Source organism: Clytia hemisphaerica, unplaced genomic scaffold, assembly GCF_902728285.1.
Source record: "Clytia hemisphaerica strain Z4C2 unplaced genomic scaffold, Clytia hemisphaerica genome assembly, whole genome shotgun sequence".
In the NCBI taxonomy this organism is placed as follows: Eukaryota; Metazoa; Cnidaria; class Hydrozoa; order Leptothecata; family Clytiidae; genus Clytia; species Clytia hemisphaerica.
The window spans coordinates 1,032,046-1,047,622 of record NW_027104390.1 but is presented as its reverse complement, the minus strand read 5'-3'; the positions used below and the strand labels follow the sequence as shown (position 1 = coordinate 1,047,622).

At 37.2% G+C, this 15,577-nt stretch overlaps 1 protein-coding gene across 1 annotated transcript in view; it reads left to right on the top strand.

Moving 5' to 3' along the window:
- LOC136819849 (transcription elongation factor SPT6-like) overlaps positions 1-15,577 on the top strand; it is a 40,885-nt gene that overhangs the window by 21,336 nt on the left and 3,972 nt on the right. Inside the window, exons 11-25 of the mRNA XM_067076093.1 lie at positions 705-839; positions 1,793-1,928; positions 2,376-2,526; positions 3,189-3,343; positions 4,319-4,361; positions 5,073-5,216; positions 6,142-6,399; positions 6,719-7,069; positions 11,162-11,329; positions 11,909-12,127; positions 12,414-12,522; positions 13,003-13,292; positions 13,711-13,851; positions 14,680-14,786; positions 15,368-15,459. Coding sequence (XP_066932194.1) covers positions 705-839; positions 1,793-1,928; positions 2,376-2,526; positions 3,189-3,343; positions 4,319-4,361; positions 5,073-5,216; positions 6,142-6,399; positions 6,719-7,069; positions 11,162-11,329; positions 11,909-12,127; positions 12,414-12,522; positions 13,003-13,292; positions 13,711-13,851; positions 14,680-14,786; positions 15,368-15,459 — 2,499 coding nt within the window. The remainder of the gene's footprint in view (positions 1-704; positions 840-1,792; positions 1,929-2,375; positions 2,527-3,188; positions 3,344-4,318; positions 4,362-5,072; positions 5,217-6,141; positions 6,400-6,718; positions 7,070-11,161; positions 11,330-11,908; positions 12,128-12,413; positions 12,523-13,002; positions 13,293-13,710; positions 13,852-14,679; positions 14,787-15,367; positions 15,460-15,577) is intronic.

Sequence of the window (15,577 nt, the reverse complement as noted above, 5' to 3'; positions counted from 1 at the left end):
GGTTATAAAAACTCCCCTTTATTAAAACCAGCCGTGGTGTCCTTGAAAAAGCAAATAAAGTTCGTGTTAATTTTTTGCGTGTTAATCTCAAGGCCGTTGAATATTTGCCTAGTAATATTCGTGTAATAAGGTACATTGCTTTTTTTTTTAATACATCCTGACGATTCCAAAGATAACGATTAATGCGTGTAAACTAACATCAAATTCCCTTATAAAGTTTTTTGCATGCTTATCATCTAATTGGTTTTACGAAGGTGTTTCTTTTTAGAAAAAAAGTGCCGAAAATAACTACCTCGCCGGCCCTTTTTATGACGTGACGGCCCTTATTACGCCAGCGACGAAGAATTAACACCCATAAGGGCCGGTGTAAAAAGGGCTAATAAGGTTTATGAAATACTTCTCGAGTGGCATTTTTCACCAGAGTTCACAAGAGTTCCAGTTTTCTGGAATTCTTCAATTAACGCCATTGACATCTTCAAAATCAAATTTTTTCTCCAACGCCACCCCAACCACATTTTAACTTTTCGATTCTTTTCGAAACTTCAATAACAAAATAATTGTTGAACATTTTATACTCAATTTTTGGTCTAGAATGTTTGTGGTGCGTTTTGGCCAAAAAGCTTCTACTGACCCACTCACTTTACTTTCTGACCTGTCTACGTACCTATATAGAAAATTTACCTTTTGGTGTTTTGTTTTTGTAGATGAAGAAAGTGAATATGAGGAACAAGAAATCGAAGTCACAGATTCTGAGGCCGAACCAGAAGAAGAAGAGGCTGAAGAAAACAAACGAAAATTACCAAGAAGAAGAGATCTCTACACCATCTGTAAAGATAATGGTATGTCTCTACAGTGTCATAAAGTTCTACCGTCTCAAACGGATTTCCGCCTCAAAAATTCTGCATGATTCACCAAAGTTTCATAAATATGTGCTAATTTGCTGTGTAAAACGATTTTCTGTCTCACACGAAAAACCCTGATGTGTTTACAACTGCTATTATCGTTTTTTTCTCCGAATTCACTTCACAACTATATACCGTTACGTTTCATTGGAAACAAGACTACGTTTACACCTTACGGTTCTGTATCTTTCCAAAACAGATAAAGTTATTTTATTGGTTACAAGCACTGAATTTTATAACCCCTGTCGGAGTTTTTTTTTCGAGTGGTGCTGGCAAAGAAGCCATTACAGTGTTAAAACTTTGCCTAACGTCAATAGGGTGCTTTATCGCTAATATGTTCAAGGAAAAGTAGATCTAGAGCGCTCTCGATGCATTTACACCATTATCGAGTAGTGACACTTTTAAGGTACCATTAGGGTACCACTTTTCAAAAAACTCCGATCAAAGATTTTGGTTTGCAATTATTATGAGAAACTGCTTCCAGGGTTTCTATAAAACGGGTTTAGAACTGGCGTCAGTCCGAAATCTGGCCAATAGAATAGCTTTATCCCGTTTTGGAACGATATGGAACTGTGGTGAGATGGTTTAACATTTAGTAACCTTCGAAATACAGTAAACTCTGGCTAATTCGAACTTCTATTATTCGAACTTCTATTATTCGAACTTCTATTATTCGAACTTCTATTATATTCGAATCTTTCTATAACTCGAACTGATTATCATTCCCCTTCAAGACAAAACCCTATTAAAACGCTTTCTATAAGTCGAATCTCTCTTTAGTTCCAACAAATTAGATTCCCCTTTTGATTTCGAATTAGAGAGTCAATTGTAAGCCAATGAAATGTCTTCTTTAATTGAAACTGAGCTACAACCGTCTTTTACTTGTTCAGATTTGTTACAAATGGCTTCATACTTCGGTCTGACGACGGAACAATTTGCAGAAAATCTTCGAGACAATTACCAACGTCATGAGACTGAACAACACGCCACTGAACCGCTCGAAGCTGCGCAAGAATTTGTCTGCAAGTAAGTTCCCGGCGGTTATTCACTCAGATTTCTTTGCGATTTTACTTTCAAGAAGAAAGCCTTCAACTCATGTTATGCACCACTGGAGAGTCTTCTGAGAACTTTTAACATTTTCCACCCAATACGTCACGTAAAAAATGGAAAAAGTGACGTATTGGGTAAAAAAACAAACAGAAATTTGCATAATTTCGTGAAGTCATTGCAGTGATGCATATCATGAATCGAATGAATTAGAAATATCTTAGGGAAGCGTATTAAGCGTGTAGATTACTGGCTTATCAGACTCCTTCTCCAGCCTTTTAAGTTCAGGTTTATCCACTATGAGATGAAAGATTATACTGTCGCGTTTTTAGAAAGAAATACTCGAGATAAATCAATACAAGTATATGATGGATATTTTTTACTGATGTTATATAACATTTGTTGAATATGTTTTTTTATTTTCAGTACCTTTCCATCGCCCGAGGCGGTTGTATCGGGCGCCCGCCACATGTTGGCGTACCAGATCTCACGTGATCCGATTGTGAAACAAACTGTGCGACAAATTTTCTACGACAAAGCCAAAATTCAAATATCCCCAACCAAGAAAGGAAAAAAGGTCAGTTTTCTTTGGACCTTAATTTTGAAATGTTTAACATGTCTTTTGTCACAAATAGAATTGAGTCATTCAACAAAATTTGACAATTAAGACACTCTAATGTCTCGATCTAGCCGTATCTGAAACCCGTACACCAAATCACGATTCCTCTACTATGATCCATTTGGGGATAGCATAATTTCAAACGACAATATCACTTTATTTGTTCACGTAACGAAATCGTATCTTAACGTATCATGCATAAGAGAAAGAATTTCTCTTGTTGTTGTTTTAGACACTGAAAGGTTTCTTTCTACGATTAGCCTTCTAAAAGAAGCATTAAAGCTAGCACAATCTGTTGTAATATCCGTCTTCAGAGTCGAACACGTCTTTTCTTAATACAAAATCAAAACAAATGTCACATGTCAAAATAAAGAATCAAAACAAATATGGCTTTGTTTTGGACACGTGATTTTAATTGTTCTCTTTAATGACACGTGGTTTGTGTAATGTTTACATTGTTTACATTTTACTACTTTTATGTCCCTTTAAAATACCCATAGCATGAAATCCTGGGAAATGAGCACTCCCTTCCTTCGGACGTCTAAAGCCTTCGGGTCGCCCTCGACTGCATTCGCAACCTCACTTTCTACTTATGTTCTCTCTCACTTCTACCTACACAGGAAATCGACGACTTCCATGCAGCGGCGCCCTTCAAATACTTGAGAAACAAACCGGTGCGTGACTTGTCCGGCGAACAATTCTTCAAGATGTGTCATGCGGAACAAGAGAAATTGGTCAAAATCAAAATCGCCATCGATGCCGATCTACCCAACGGGTGCGTATCATTGGCCGTCCAAGAAGCTCAGCATGGTTCCCCTTCATCTTGGATTTTTAGTCATATCCCTCTAATAGCATACCACAGTGATTCTAAAAATAGACATCAAAATTACTGTTTGTCCGAGTTTTTAATCCCATCCTTTGCATTAATTGATTTTGCAAGTCAATTACACTTATTGACAATCAAGATTCAAGATGAAAAGGATTGTAAGATTGAATTTCGGCCAAATGTTGAAAGTAATAATTATGACGTTTGCATAGCGGTGTGCTATTGGCAGCTATTGGAACCTCTTTAATTCTAGTCTTTCTGTAACTCGTACTTGAATATTGGTCCCCTCAGCTGGGAATTAGTATAAAATGATCTTTATAATCCGAATATTTCTCTAGTTCGAAATAATATATAGTCCCATGAAGATGGAATTAGAAAAATGCAACTGTATTAGTTGCACCTAATATCCAGCATCTTATAACTTCACTCCACAACATTGAGCAACAAGAGACTTTTTTCTGGAATATTCTGGAATCTAAATCTCAGCTGTAGCAAATATTTAAAAACAAGCTTAATAAAACCTAGACTAAATCAAGAATACAGAGAAATAAACATTAATGCCGATCTACTCAACGGGTGCGTATTGTCGGGCGCCAAAAAAAGCTCAGCATGATTCCCCTCATCTTGGATTTTGACGCTCTCTAATTCACTTTTCAAGGGGAATCGAATTTTCATCGAATAAGGGAGTGTATCGAATAGTAAGAGCATATGAGTTTCTTGTTGACGGTGAAATTCATTATTCCGTATAATAGAGCTTATCGATTAGAAAAATGTCGAATTAGAGAGCGTCGATTGTATTGAGCAAATTTTATTTTCCCGATTCAACACAGCGCATACTTTTCTGGAATAGGCCAATTTATTTTTGTTCTTTTAATAGTTTTCTATACTATGTGATAATAACATTTAGTTTTTGTGTCTGTTTAGTGCCCAATCTTACTTGGATGAGATCAAGCAACTCTTCTACAGGGTGAGTGTATTTGTTCAATTATTTCTCGAGCCTTTGTTTTGCTTCTGCCAATCACAATGATTATTTCTCACGCCATTGCTTTGCTTTAGCCAATCACAATGATTATTTCTCGGGCCATTGTTCTGCTTTAGCCAATCACAATGATTATTTCTCTGGCTATTGTTTTGTTTCAGCCAATCACAATGATTATTTCTCGGGCTATTGTTTTGTTTCAGCCAATCACAATGATTATTTCTCGGGCTATTGTTTTGTTTCAGCCAATCACAATGAAAACTTTAAAAGGATACAGTTGAGGCGCTCTAATTCTAATATCAAGGAATTAATTAGATTTTCGTAGAATACGGGAGCGTATCATACATAGGTTTTCTGGTTTTTCCAATGATGTAACTTAAGGAAAATCCGCCATTATGGAAGCAGACGTTCAAATCTGTAGAGGCGACTCCTTACGCAAATCGAACGTTTGCTTCCATCATGGCTCAAGTTACGTAACTTGAAAATCCTCCATAATAGGCTATTTAATAAAAAATATCGAATTACAAACCTAAGGAAGAAAAAAAAAGATATTGTTTTGAATGTGAATCAGAACATATATTGAATGAAAATTTTTTTTCTGTAAAAATGTTATTTGCTAAGTATCCTCTTTTGCCAGCTTTGATCTCAATCAGTTAATAATTTTCCTTACTAAATCAATCTAAACATTTCATTCTATAGGACGAATACAGTAATTTGGTACAAGAATGGAACAAACAGCGTTGCCAAGTGTTGGATATCGCGCTCAATAAAATGCTGTACCCACAACTCTCCAAAGAATTGAAATCGAAATTATTGAACGAATCTGTGGACTTTACTCTGATGGTAAGATAAGATGGAGCCAAAAAAACTGGTACAGTTTCCTAGACCAGGGATTTTTCTATGCATTTTTTTATGTCCGTATACTGGCCAAAATACTCGATCTAAGATTGAGTTTTGGAAACTCAATCCACAAAATAAATGAGATTTTTTCTAGCGAAATTAACCTTTTTTGTTGTTTATGAGTAACAATAACTAATTATTATCTACATATTCAAGGGTTATTGGGACCTTCGCCCTCTGTACACCCCCAATGTACAGCTTTGCTGAGAAATTCCCTTTCAGGCATATTAGAAATTCAATCTAAGTTTCCAAAAACTGCTGCAGCTCAAATTGCTTAGAAAAATCCATGCAGAGCTAGATATAGTATTTTTGTTCTGTTTACCTTCTTGTTAACCGTTGCGCTTAAGCATGTTATGTACATTTAATGCTACCAAAAGATTCTTGAAGCGGTACTGACGTTAAAAGTCCTTGACGAAACTCGTTTAAGGTAACATTTTTTCGCCAAAACCTTTAGTTATATAAATGGTGTCCACGCTGGTAGGCTTGGGTTTGGACTAGCCGCGTTTAGTTTACCAGCCAAATGCCGACAGTCTTGAAACCTTGAACCCTTGAAACGCTTCCTTATCACTGACCTTTATATACCCTGGTCTAAGCGTGCACCTCCCCCCGTCATCCTGTAAACCTAATACCCCCCGGACTAAGCTATATTTAAGAAGCAAAATCTTTGATCAGAGTTTTCAGAAAAGTGGTACCCTAATGGTAGCGCTACTCGATGTGGGTCGATTTGTAATCCAATAAAATTTTCCGCTCCAAAATATTTTCAATAACATTGAGTAGTGCTACTATTAGGTTACTACTTTCAAAGAACACAGATTACAAACTGTGTCCAAGGTATAATCAAGTCCATTTTTCTTCATTCTTCGTCTAGACTTGTGGATTGAAATTACGTAATTGGATCTCAGTGCGACCATACCAAGCAGATTCCAGTTATAAGGAGGGTGGGCACGAGAACGTGGAAAGTGAACACACCTGTTGTCCAGTCCTCTCCTGTTCATTCACAGTGGATAAAGAATCTGCTTCTTATTTCGCTATGATCGATGCTGATGGACAAATGGTGGATTTCTTGAGGTTGAAGCATTTGTTGTGGCGAAGAAACAGTCGGAAAGAAAATGAACGGAAAGCAAAGGTAAACCATTCATCAAGTGTTGAAAAGCTCCTTCGTTTCGAACGGATTTCCGTCTCAGTGAAAACTTATAAGGAGGCTTCTCTGTCTCTAGCGAGCACTTCACTAAAAACTCAGATTTTTCATTCTGTTTCTAATTGCGTAGAATAAACGCGGGTGACTTCAAGTATAGGCAGGCTACTCTGTCTCAAAATTTTGCATAATTTGTCAAAATCTCAAGAATATTTGCAAATTTGCTGTATCAAATCTATTTTCTGTCTTTAGACGAAAAACTTTTGATGATAAAGTTACAATAATACCATCATTTTATTTTGCTCAACAGGAAAAAGATATGGAAATTCTCAAAAACTTTATTTTACGTCATCAACCGCGTGCGGTCGCCATTTCCGCTGAAACGCGCGAGAGCACAAGCGTGATGGAAGATATCTCACGCGCAATCACCGAACTCGAACAAGAACAAAGCATGTCTACCATTTACGTCGAATTAGTGGACGCCGAAGTCGCGCGTTTGTATCAAGATTCACCGCGCGGGCGCGCAGAATTTCCAGACTACCCACCGTTGCTGAGACACGCTATCTCGATCGCGCGACGACTTCAAGACCCGCTGGAGGAATTTGCCAACCTTTGTGAAACAGAAGATGAGTTGCTCTGCTTACGATTTCATCAGTTACAGGTAACAAACAAGTTATTTAAAATTATGTTATCTGAATTAGTCCCCGTGTGTGTGAACTCGAAAAAAGCCATTTCTCTAGAGTTTGTAACTGTTTGTAATAATGGGATTAACGAAAGTTTCTAGGCGGGGTACAGAAAATTGAGTCAGTGTACTGGCCCATAGCTGGTGGGGTGGTGTATTTTTGGTCAGCCGAAGCTGAGCATTCAAATAGGTAAAATTTTCCACCATAAGACGGCAAAAAAAAAATCCGATTTTCCGATCTCACTTTGATTTCTAAACTTTCTTCCGATCGGGTTAACTTTTTTGGGTACTTTTAGCGTGCGTTGTTTTTACAGATCATAATGTAGTGTTTCAAGATGGCGGCTCATCAAGCGATAAAGTCAGATGTGATAAGCCAGTACAGTGTTGTACCAAAGTATTTCCACTGTAAATCTGTTGCAAGCTTCAATTTCTGTCATTTATTTTTTTAACTCGGCAAATCAAACACAGGATTTTCATCAAGGGGATTCTTTTTCTACATCTTTTGAAGGTTTAAATGTTAAAGCCGTTTGCTCAAGTTTTTGTTTATGTTGAATTTTCTGATACTTTTTATTGCTGCTTTTTAATAGTTTTTGCAATAAAAACATATTTTTTCTTGTTTGCCTCTAGGGGGATTGATGGTGTTATAATGTTATTGGAATTTGATAAAGTTTACAAAAGTACAGGTACTGTATAAATTTGATAAAGACCGGATGCAATCGTGCTTTTTTGGACTTGGACGTGTTTGTGATAAGGCGAATCGCAAAAAATTGTTTGGTTCCCGTCATTTCTACTTTAAAAAGTGGGAGTCGTTCCGTCGGTCGGTCGAAAATATTTTTCTGTTAAGAAGCAGCTACATCTTGTTGAAAGGGAATCCGTGTGGACTGATCCGAATTTTAAAATTGAGAAACCGTGGATAAACTGGTGTTTTCGGTTTACTCTCCATTAGCATGCGGCTCTCTACTTCGATTTGAAAACTTGTAAACACAGAGCGTGCAGAGGTCGACAGTGGAAATCCAGCAAAGCAGCGGAAAAGCTTTCCGACTACTCTCCAACTCTACCTGCTGACCGTAAATCAGGGTCGGTCAGATGACGGGAACCAAATGAAATGATGACATCACATCTCCTATTATTGGACTTGCAAAATTATGACAAATGGTCTTTGGAATTTGATCATTTATATTAATATTAATGTATACAGTTCTTGTTGAAATTGATCAAACTATTTTTCACGCAGTTCCGGACGCAGATTGTGTTTTTCTAACCTTTTCTAACCTTGGCGCACGTTTTGACTGAATGATGGAATGGAATGAATGACGATAACAGTTTATAGATATCTCTTATCAGACTTGCAGAAAGCGGGCTGCCGTCAAGTTACACATCATGCACACTCTCGTCACAACTTGCACAGCCATAAAAAACAGATCAATCTGGTCTTCATTTAACATTGTTTTAAAGTTTAAAAAACACTGCCAGTGCTTGGCACAGAAGAGAGGACTCCCAGTTGAAATTAATTGCTACACCGCTGCCCTGTTGAATTTATTTATTATGGTCGTGTGTTTATTCCGCCAAGGCGGTAAATCAATCGCCCAAAATCATGGACCAATCAAAAGCGAGTTTAAAGCAAAACGGGGGAAAAATGAGCTTCCCCGCATAGTTATGAATTTTAAGTTTTGCTTTCGATTATCATTTGCGACCAGCAAAGTCTTCAAGATGGTTGTGTGCATGTTGTGTAACTTGACGGTACTAAACTACAAAATTTATTTACGCAGACTGGAGGGGCCATCCATATAGTACGTATGCAGTGAAGGGGGGAGGGGGTTTAGCAAAAGCGTACATCTATTGTTTAAACGAAGTCATTTCTATTGTTCTCTGCGTAAAAGGGGGGAGGGGGTGTCAAATATTTGGAAAATCTTTGCGTACGTACTATATGGACGGCCCCGGATGCAAATTTGTGTTTTTCAAGATTTTGTGATTTTGCTTCAAGTGCAAAGTAGGACAATGATCAGTCACATTTTTGGACCTAGGCGGTCATCGAAAAATTGTTCTATTCGCGTCACCCGCCCGCATCAAATTTTCCGCTGATTTTCCGGTGCGGAGATGCGGAAAAAAATCTAGGAAAAGCAATTTGTTCTTTTAAAGTATAGCTTTTTTCTCAATTGCTCTGACGACCATCGAAAAATTGTTTTGCTCGCGTTACCACCCGCCCCTGAGTTACTGGCGTGATTAAAAAAAACCCGGGAATCTTTTTGACCGCCCGTCAGCCTGCATGCATTTTTAACACCCGTTGCGACGCGAACAGAGCATTTTTTCGATGACCGCCCTACCTGGAGGTCCTATAAATTAGCCTGTGTTCGTTCGTCTGTCCGTCCGTTCGTCTGTTAGTGTTACCAACTTTTCTCGGGATTGAATCATAGGAATTGTTCACGTGTTCATTTTTCATTCAGGTAGGTCCATAAATGTATCACTTGTTTTTAATGGAATTGCAGAAAGTTACGACAAATGGCTTTTTGACTTTGAATAATTAAAAAACTAAACAATTTGTTCAACAGTTCTGGACGCAAATTATGTTTTTCTGACCTTGCCAAATTTTGGCTTTGACTGAATAGCAGTCAATTTTTACATACCTCATTGGCCTTGCAGACAACTGACAAATGGTTTCTGTAATTTGACCAAGTCTACCAAAATACAGTTCCTGTTGAAATGTTATAAATATGAACTACGTTTTGCAAAGTTTTGATGCAAATTGTGTTTTTCTGGAGTTTGCGCTTTGTGACTTAAAGTTTGTAGCTTGTTAGTTGAAAGTGTTATTGGAGTTTTATCAAGTAAAACAAAAAGTACAGTTTCTATGTATATTTGATGGATATCTTTATTTTGGTTCTGACTTATTGGCAATTTTCTTATTTATTTCTAGTATAACACTTTGGTCAGATATGGATATTGTCTACATCCAACAGAAAGAATGTATCATAACTGACTGGAATGAAATTAACAAAAAGTTACACTATGTTTCTCTTTTATTTTGTAGTAATGAACTATAGCTTAATTGTTTGATGTCATAAAAACAGTGCTACAATGCTAAAGAGAAGTATACTTTGAGCTTCTCGTTAAATAATTTTAAATCAAGTTATCAAATGTTTCACATTTTGTACATTATTCAACATTTTTAGTCTACTCTGTTTCAGTACATCTCTTACATCTGTTAACCCACTTATTAAAGCTATCTAGCTAAGCTCTATTGGCTGACCTTCCAGCCTCGGCTGGTTTATTTTAGATTAAATTGAGTTAGTACAGTGTACTAAAAGGGTGGTCCTCTGAGAAAAATACAATGAAAAAGTTATTACAGTGTACTAAAACTAAAAGGGTGGTGTCAAAGCCCCGACCGTGAAAAAAAGTTAGTACAGTGTACTAAAAGGGTGGTGTCAAAGCCCCGACCGTTAAAAAAAGTTAGTACAGTGTACTAAAAAGGGTGGTGGTCTAATTTTTTGGGAAAAAATCCAAAATCAAGTTAATACCCTATGGTCCAGTACACTGACTTGGTACCCCCCCCCTGATCGCATAGAGGATGCTCTAACTTGAATTTTGAGCTATCATACATTAGGTTTAAAAAAGTAATTCGATCTTTTTAAATTTCGACATGGAAAAAAAGTCAGTTTTTTGGAAATAACTTTCGAACTACTTTTTCAAATTTAATGTATAATAGCTCAAAATTCAAGTTAGAGCATCCTCTATACAATAAAAAAAGAATGAACAAAAAATATAAATCCTGAAGCTCACAATATCTCGACAAATCTGTATACTTTTTTTTGGTGCACCCGTTATTTTTCCTCGAAGTTAAGAAGCACATTTTTTGAACACTTTTCGAGGGTATATGAGTATTATGTCCAATGTGCTAAACAACTTTATATTCGTGATATTCTTTACGTAATGTTTTTACGGAAACACCCCGGTTTTTGGGCCAGTAGTGGTAACATCTAAGCCATTTTAAATTTCTTAAATTTGCCGCTTCTTTCGAAAACCGGGGTGTTTATGTAGAAAACATTACGTCATACGTCAAGTTTGTTTTGTTTTCAGGAATACTTACCACGTGACCGGTTAGCGAAACGAATGCAGATCGAGTTCATCAACGTTGTGAACGAAGTTGGCGTTGACATCAACCGCGCCTTGGAATTCACACATTCAACCATCCTCACGCATTTCCTTTGTGGACTGGGACCAAGAAAAGCTAACCACCTGATGAAGGTACAGTTTCCTTTTACATCGAACTTCTACTGTATTGTTTTGTCAAGTTTTAGTGCTAATAAAGAAAGGCTTATTCTTAGGTGCCAAATAAACGGCCCCCCGCTTGTTAATTTTTCGAAAATTTCCAACCCCCGTTTATTAGTTCTTAAGAATATTTTCAGGTGTCAAAGAGAAGGCCCCTTATTTTGCTCTTAATAGCCTGATTTTAGCCTATATTTACCTTATTTGTGGGGTTTCAGAAGTACAATTTCCAACCCCCCGGCAATTAGGTCCCCCCCCGTTTATTAAAATTTCGATTTTATTAAATTTTCCAACCCCCCCCCCCCCCCGTTTATTCGTTATTATTTTCTGTATTCTGAGATCACACAACCGAACTCGAAAATAAAGGCTGGAAAGGATATGTGCGAATTATTTTGTGAATGTCAAAATTACCAACAAATTCCACAGCTCCTGTCTTTTGAGACATAGATTGCCTTTAAACGTGAAATTCTGTGACTCCACTCCAGTGTTCATTTCGAAGGTTGGTGGATGAAAAAGGGAAATTTTATCCCTTGTAATATCCAAACTTTCTCATTCCAGACTATCAGGCAAAATGGTGGTCGCCTTGACAACCGGTCACAATTAGTCACCGTATGCGAGATGGGTTTACAGGTCTTTTTGAATTGTGCCGGCTTCATCCGTATTGAGCCGAGTGAAGCCAACGATGACCGGTATGAAGTGTTGGACGGGACACGTATTCATCCGGAAACGTACGACTGGCCGCGTAAAATGGCTGTCGACTCTGCGGACGATAATGACGTAAGCTTTTGTTTCTTAGCTTCCATAAGTAAAGCCCATTTTTTGCCTTCTTTGACTTTCAAAGCCTAGAGTTTCGTTTTTTTATATAGCTGAATTCCAATAATCTATCCATTAATTCTGCGATCAAGAAGGTCGAAGTTGAATAGCTTTGTGAATCTTGACAGGACTTTATGCTTCTCTCGCTTTTCTCTTTGAACTTTTACCATCCGAACTATTTCTCTGTCAAGTAAAATAGATTTCAGTTGAATTTCTCTGATGATTGTCTTTATCTATTGTGATCTACTAGGTTCCAGAAAATCCAACAATGGCAGTAGAAGAGGTCATGACAGATCCTGGACGTCTTAAAGATTTAGATCTTGATGCCTTTGCTGAAGAATTGGCTCGACAAGGATACGGTATCCATTCATCATTCTTTCGGTTTTCCCTTCTCTTGAATAGGAAATGGAATGGCTTGCGCGCAAATTAAAAAATTCCGATTAGATCGCGGTTGTTACATTTTGTTCAGAAGACAAGCATGCGCTTATTAGCCTAAAAGAACTGGGTTGTTTCATGTCAGTAGAGAATCATCTTTAAAACATGCACCCAAAATGGGGTGAAAGCGTCGAATCGCGTAGCCACGGCCTCGAGTGCATTTTTGCCATATCCGGAACAGTCACGATCTGCACGAAGATTCGCACTACTCTTCAATACTCTTCTAGAATCCCCTTTTCTACATGAAGCACTGCGATTCTATTTATTAACAACAAACTCTCCTTCTTTCTCGCTCTCTTTCTCTTGCTGCGTTTCTGCGTACCCTATTCTCGTACATACTTCGCTTCTCGATAAGAAATTATTTTTCTTGTTCTTATTTTCCACCCTTTAATTTTTTTCAACAGGTAACAAGCAAATCACATTATATGATATTCGTGACGAATTAAGTTACCGTTTCAAAGACCATCGACCGCCGTTCAGAGGTCTTGGTTTCCAAGAGAAATTCGAACTGTTGACGGGCGAAACACAACAAACTTTGTATTACGGTAAACTGATCACGTGTCTGGCCACAGGGTTCGCTTTCAAGAAGGCGACCAGAGATGAATTGGATTCGGCAAACCCTACCAGGAATGATGAGACGAATCTATGGAAATGTCCCTTCTGTTTGAAAGACACTTTCCTGGACCTCAGTGAAGTAATATTCTTGTTTAAAATTTTTCATGCTTCTTCCGAATAGCTCCTTATAGAAACTATTTGGAAATTTCCTCTCTGAAATTGTTTTGACTGAAATTAAAGTCAATTGGCTATAAGCTAGCACTAGTTCCTGTTTTACTTGTTGTGATACTATAATTTTTGAAATAAAAATTTTTTTTTTTGGTATAGACAAACTTTGAAGTCTCTTGATTTCAATTACATGATTACATGATTATTTTCTCCTTGAAACACTTACACCTCAAGTTACAGATTCTAGAAGATGACCCATTGAAGTTAAACCCACCAGAAACAGGGCTTTTCGACTCCAATGATGAAAACAACTTTAAATGCAAAAAATTAATTATGTAATTAAAATAATTCTATTGAACCTTTATATCTTGATATTCTTTTCTCTACAGGTTTGGACTCACTTCGATAACGGAAGTTGTCCGGGTCAAGCAGTCGGTGTACGGACACGTCTAGATAACGGAATATCCGGGTTCATTTCCAATAAAAATATTAGCGATAAAGGGGTACGAAGACCCGAAGAGCGAGTCAGAGTAAGGATAGTCTACTTCTGATTCTTCAGCTCATGAATTTACTCTTTTCATATTGGGCTTTTCACGAAAAAAACTGTATACCCACTGTTGAGTGGGTGGAAGTGCTGTTACCCCCCTGGAATTTCAAGCAAAATTAGGTTTAAACCTCTCTGGAATTCTGAATTTTAGTAGAGGATTTAAAAACGTACTCCCATGGAATTTCAGTTATTTTTGACAGATCTTTTTGTCTATCCCTATGGAATTCCACAACATATCAAACCTTACCTCCTTGGAACGGAAATGGACCTCCTATACGGTTTTTTTCCGGAAAAGCCCTATTTAACCTCAATATCTGATAGAAATTTTATGATGCTAAATTTTTGACCCTGTCATCATTGACTGTATTCGTGCTAACATTTCACAAAATCAACATGAGTAAAAAAATAGCAAATTGTGCAAAAAGCGAGATTGTCCTGTCAATCATGTCATTTCAAATCACCCGACTACTTAGGACTCGGTTAGAATTCTTTAGTTTAGAGCCCATCTTTATTTTTAGTCTTTTCGCAACGCAAACAAAGTTTTCCATTAAAATTGGTAGCCTAGCGTGCTAAACTAATTAACCTGACAAAATTGGCAATACTGAACTTTGTGTCTTTTTAAAACGACTGTTTATTTATATTCTTGCTAAAAAAATATGTTTCCCTGAAACCGGTATTTTTTAAGACTATGTTCTGATTTTTCCCTTTTTCACTTTTTTCAGTGTCCGGTAGCTACCAGTTACTGCTTCTACTTTTCGGACTGACTACTTGACTGATGTACATTTTTTATTTTATGTTAATTATTGTATAGGTCGGTATGACACTTCATGCTCGTGTTATCAAAATCAATTATGAACGATTCCAAGTTGATTTGACATGTAAATCATCCGAGCTGGCCGATGCGCAAGGAAAATTCGCGTAAGTAACTTGATGTTCAAATCAAAACCAGTGTCTTGTATTATTTAGATTTACATGTTAAAAGTTTTGCTTGCTAGCTGCGGACGAATGTTTGCTGTAAAGTTGGACTATTTTACACTGAAGTGACTTTTTGTCTATGCGTTTTTTTGCATGCGATGTGAAGTATCGGAAGTTAGTGATGATGAATGAACTTTAATAAAACAGCCGTAATGACGGCTGCAAACTCTGGTAATTGTCATGGGTCACCCTTTCTTAATATATCTAACATAAAATTTAAAAGAGTATATCCTAGTAAGTACGAGCGCAAACGCAAACCAAATCGGGAAATCAAACCCGACTATTGTGATTGATCGGATTTACGCGCATAAAACACTGATTTTAAGAAACTCCTTAACCGGAGTTTAATAACCAATGTTGAGTACTTCCATATTGAAGCATAAGCTTAAGTTTCTTCAATGTTGATTTCCCGGTGAAAGATAGAACTACAGTTTCTTTGGCGTCATGTTTACACTGTGTTTATCTGGAAAAAAAGCGGTAAAAAAATTGTATATTATGAAATATGCTGAATATCCTTATTTCAGTTCGCCCAAAGACTTGTACTATGATCAAGAAAATGCGGATAAGGAGAAAAAACAAGAAGAAAATAAAAAACAAATACAAGCCAAACGAACAAGTAAGCAAACAACATTCATAGTGTAACATTTTAATTGTTTTCGGGGCGCTAGATAAAAAAAACCAGTGAAATTGCTTGTTGTCACGTGATTTCTTTGGTAGGAAATCCCACCAAAACT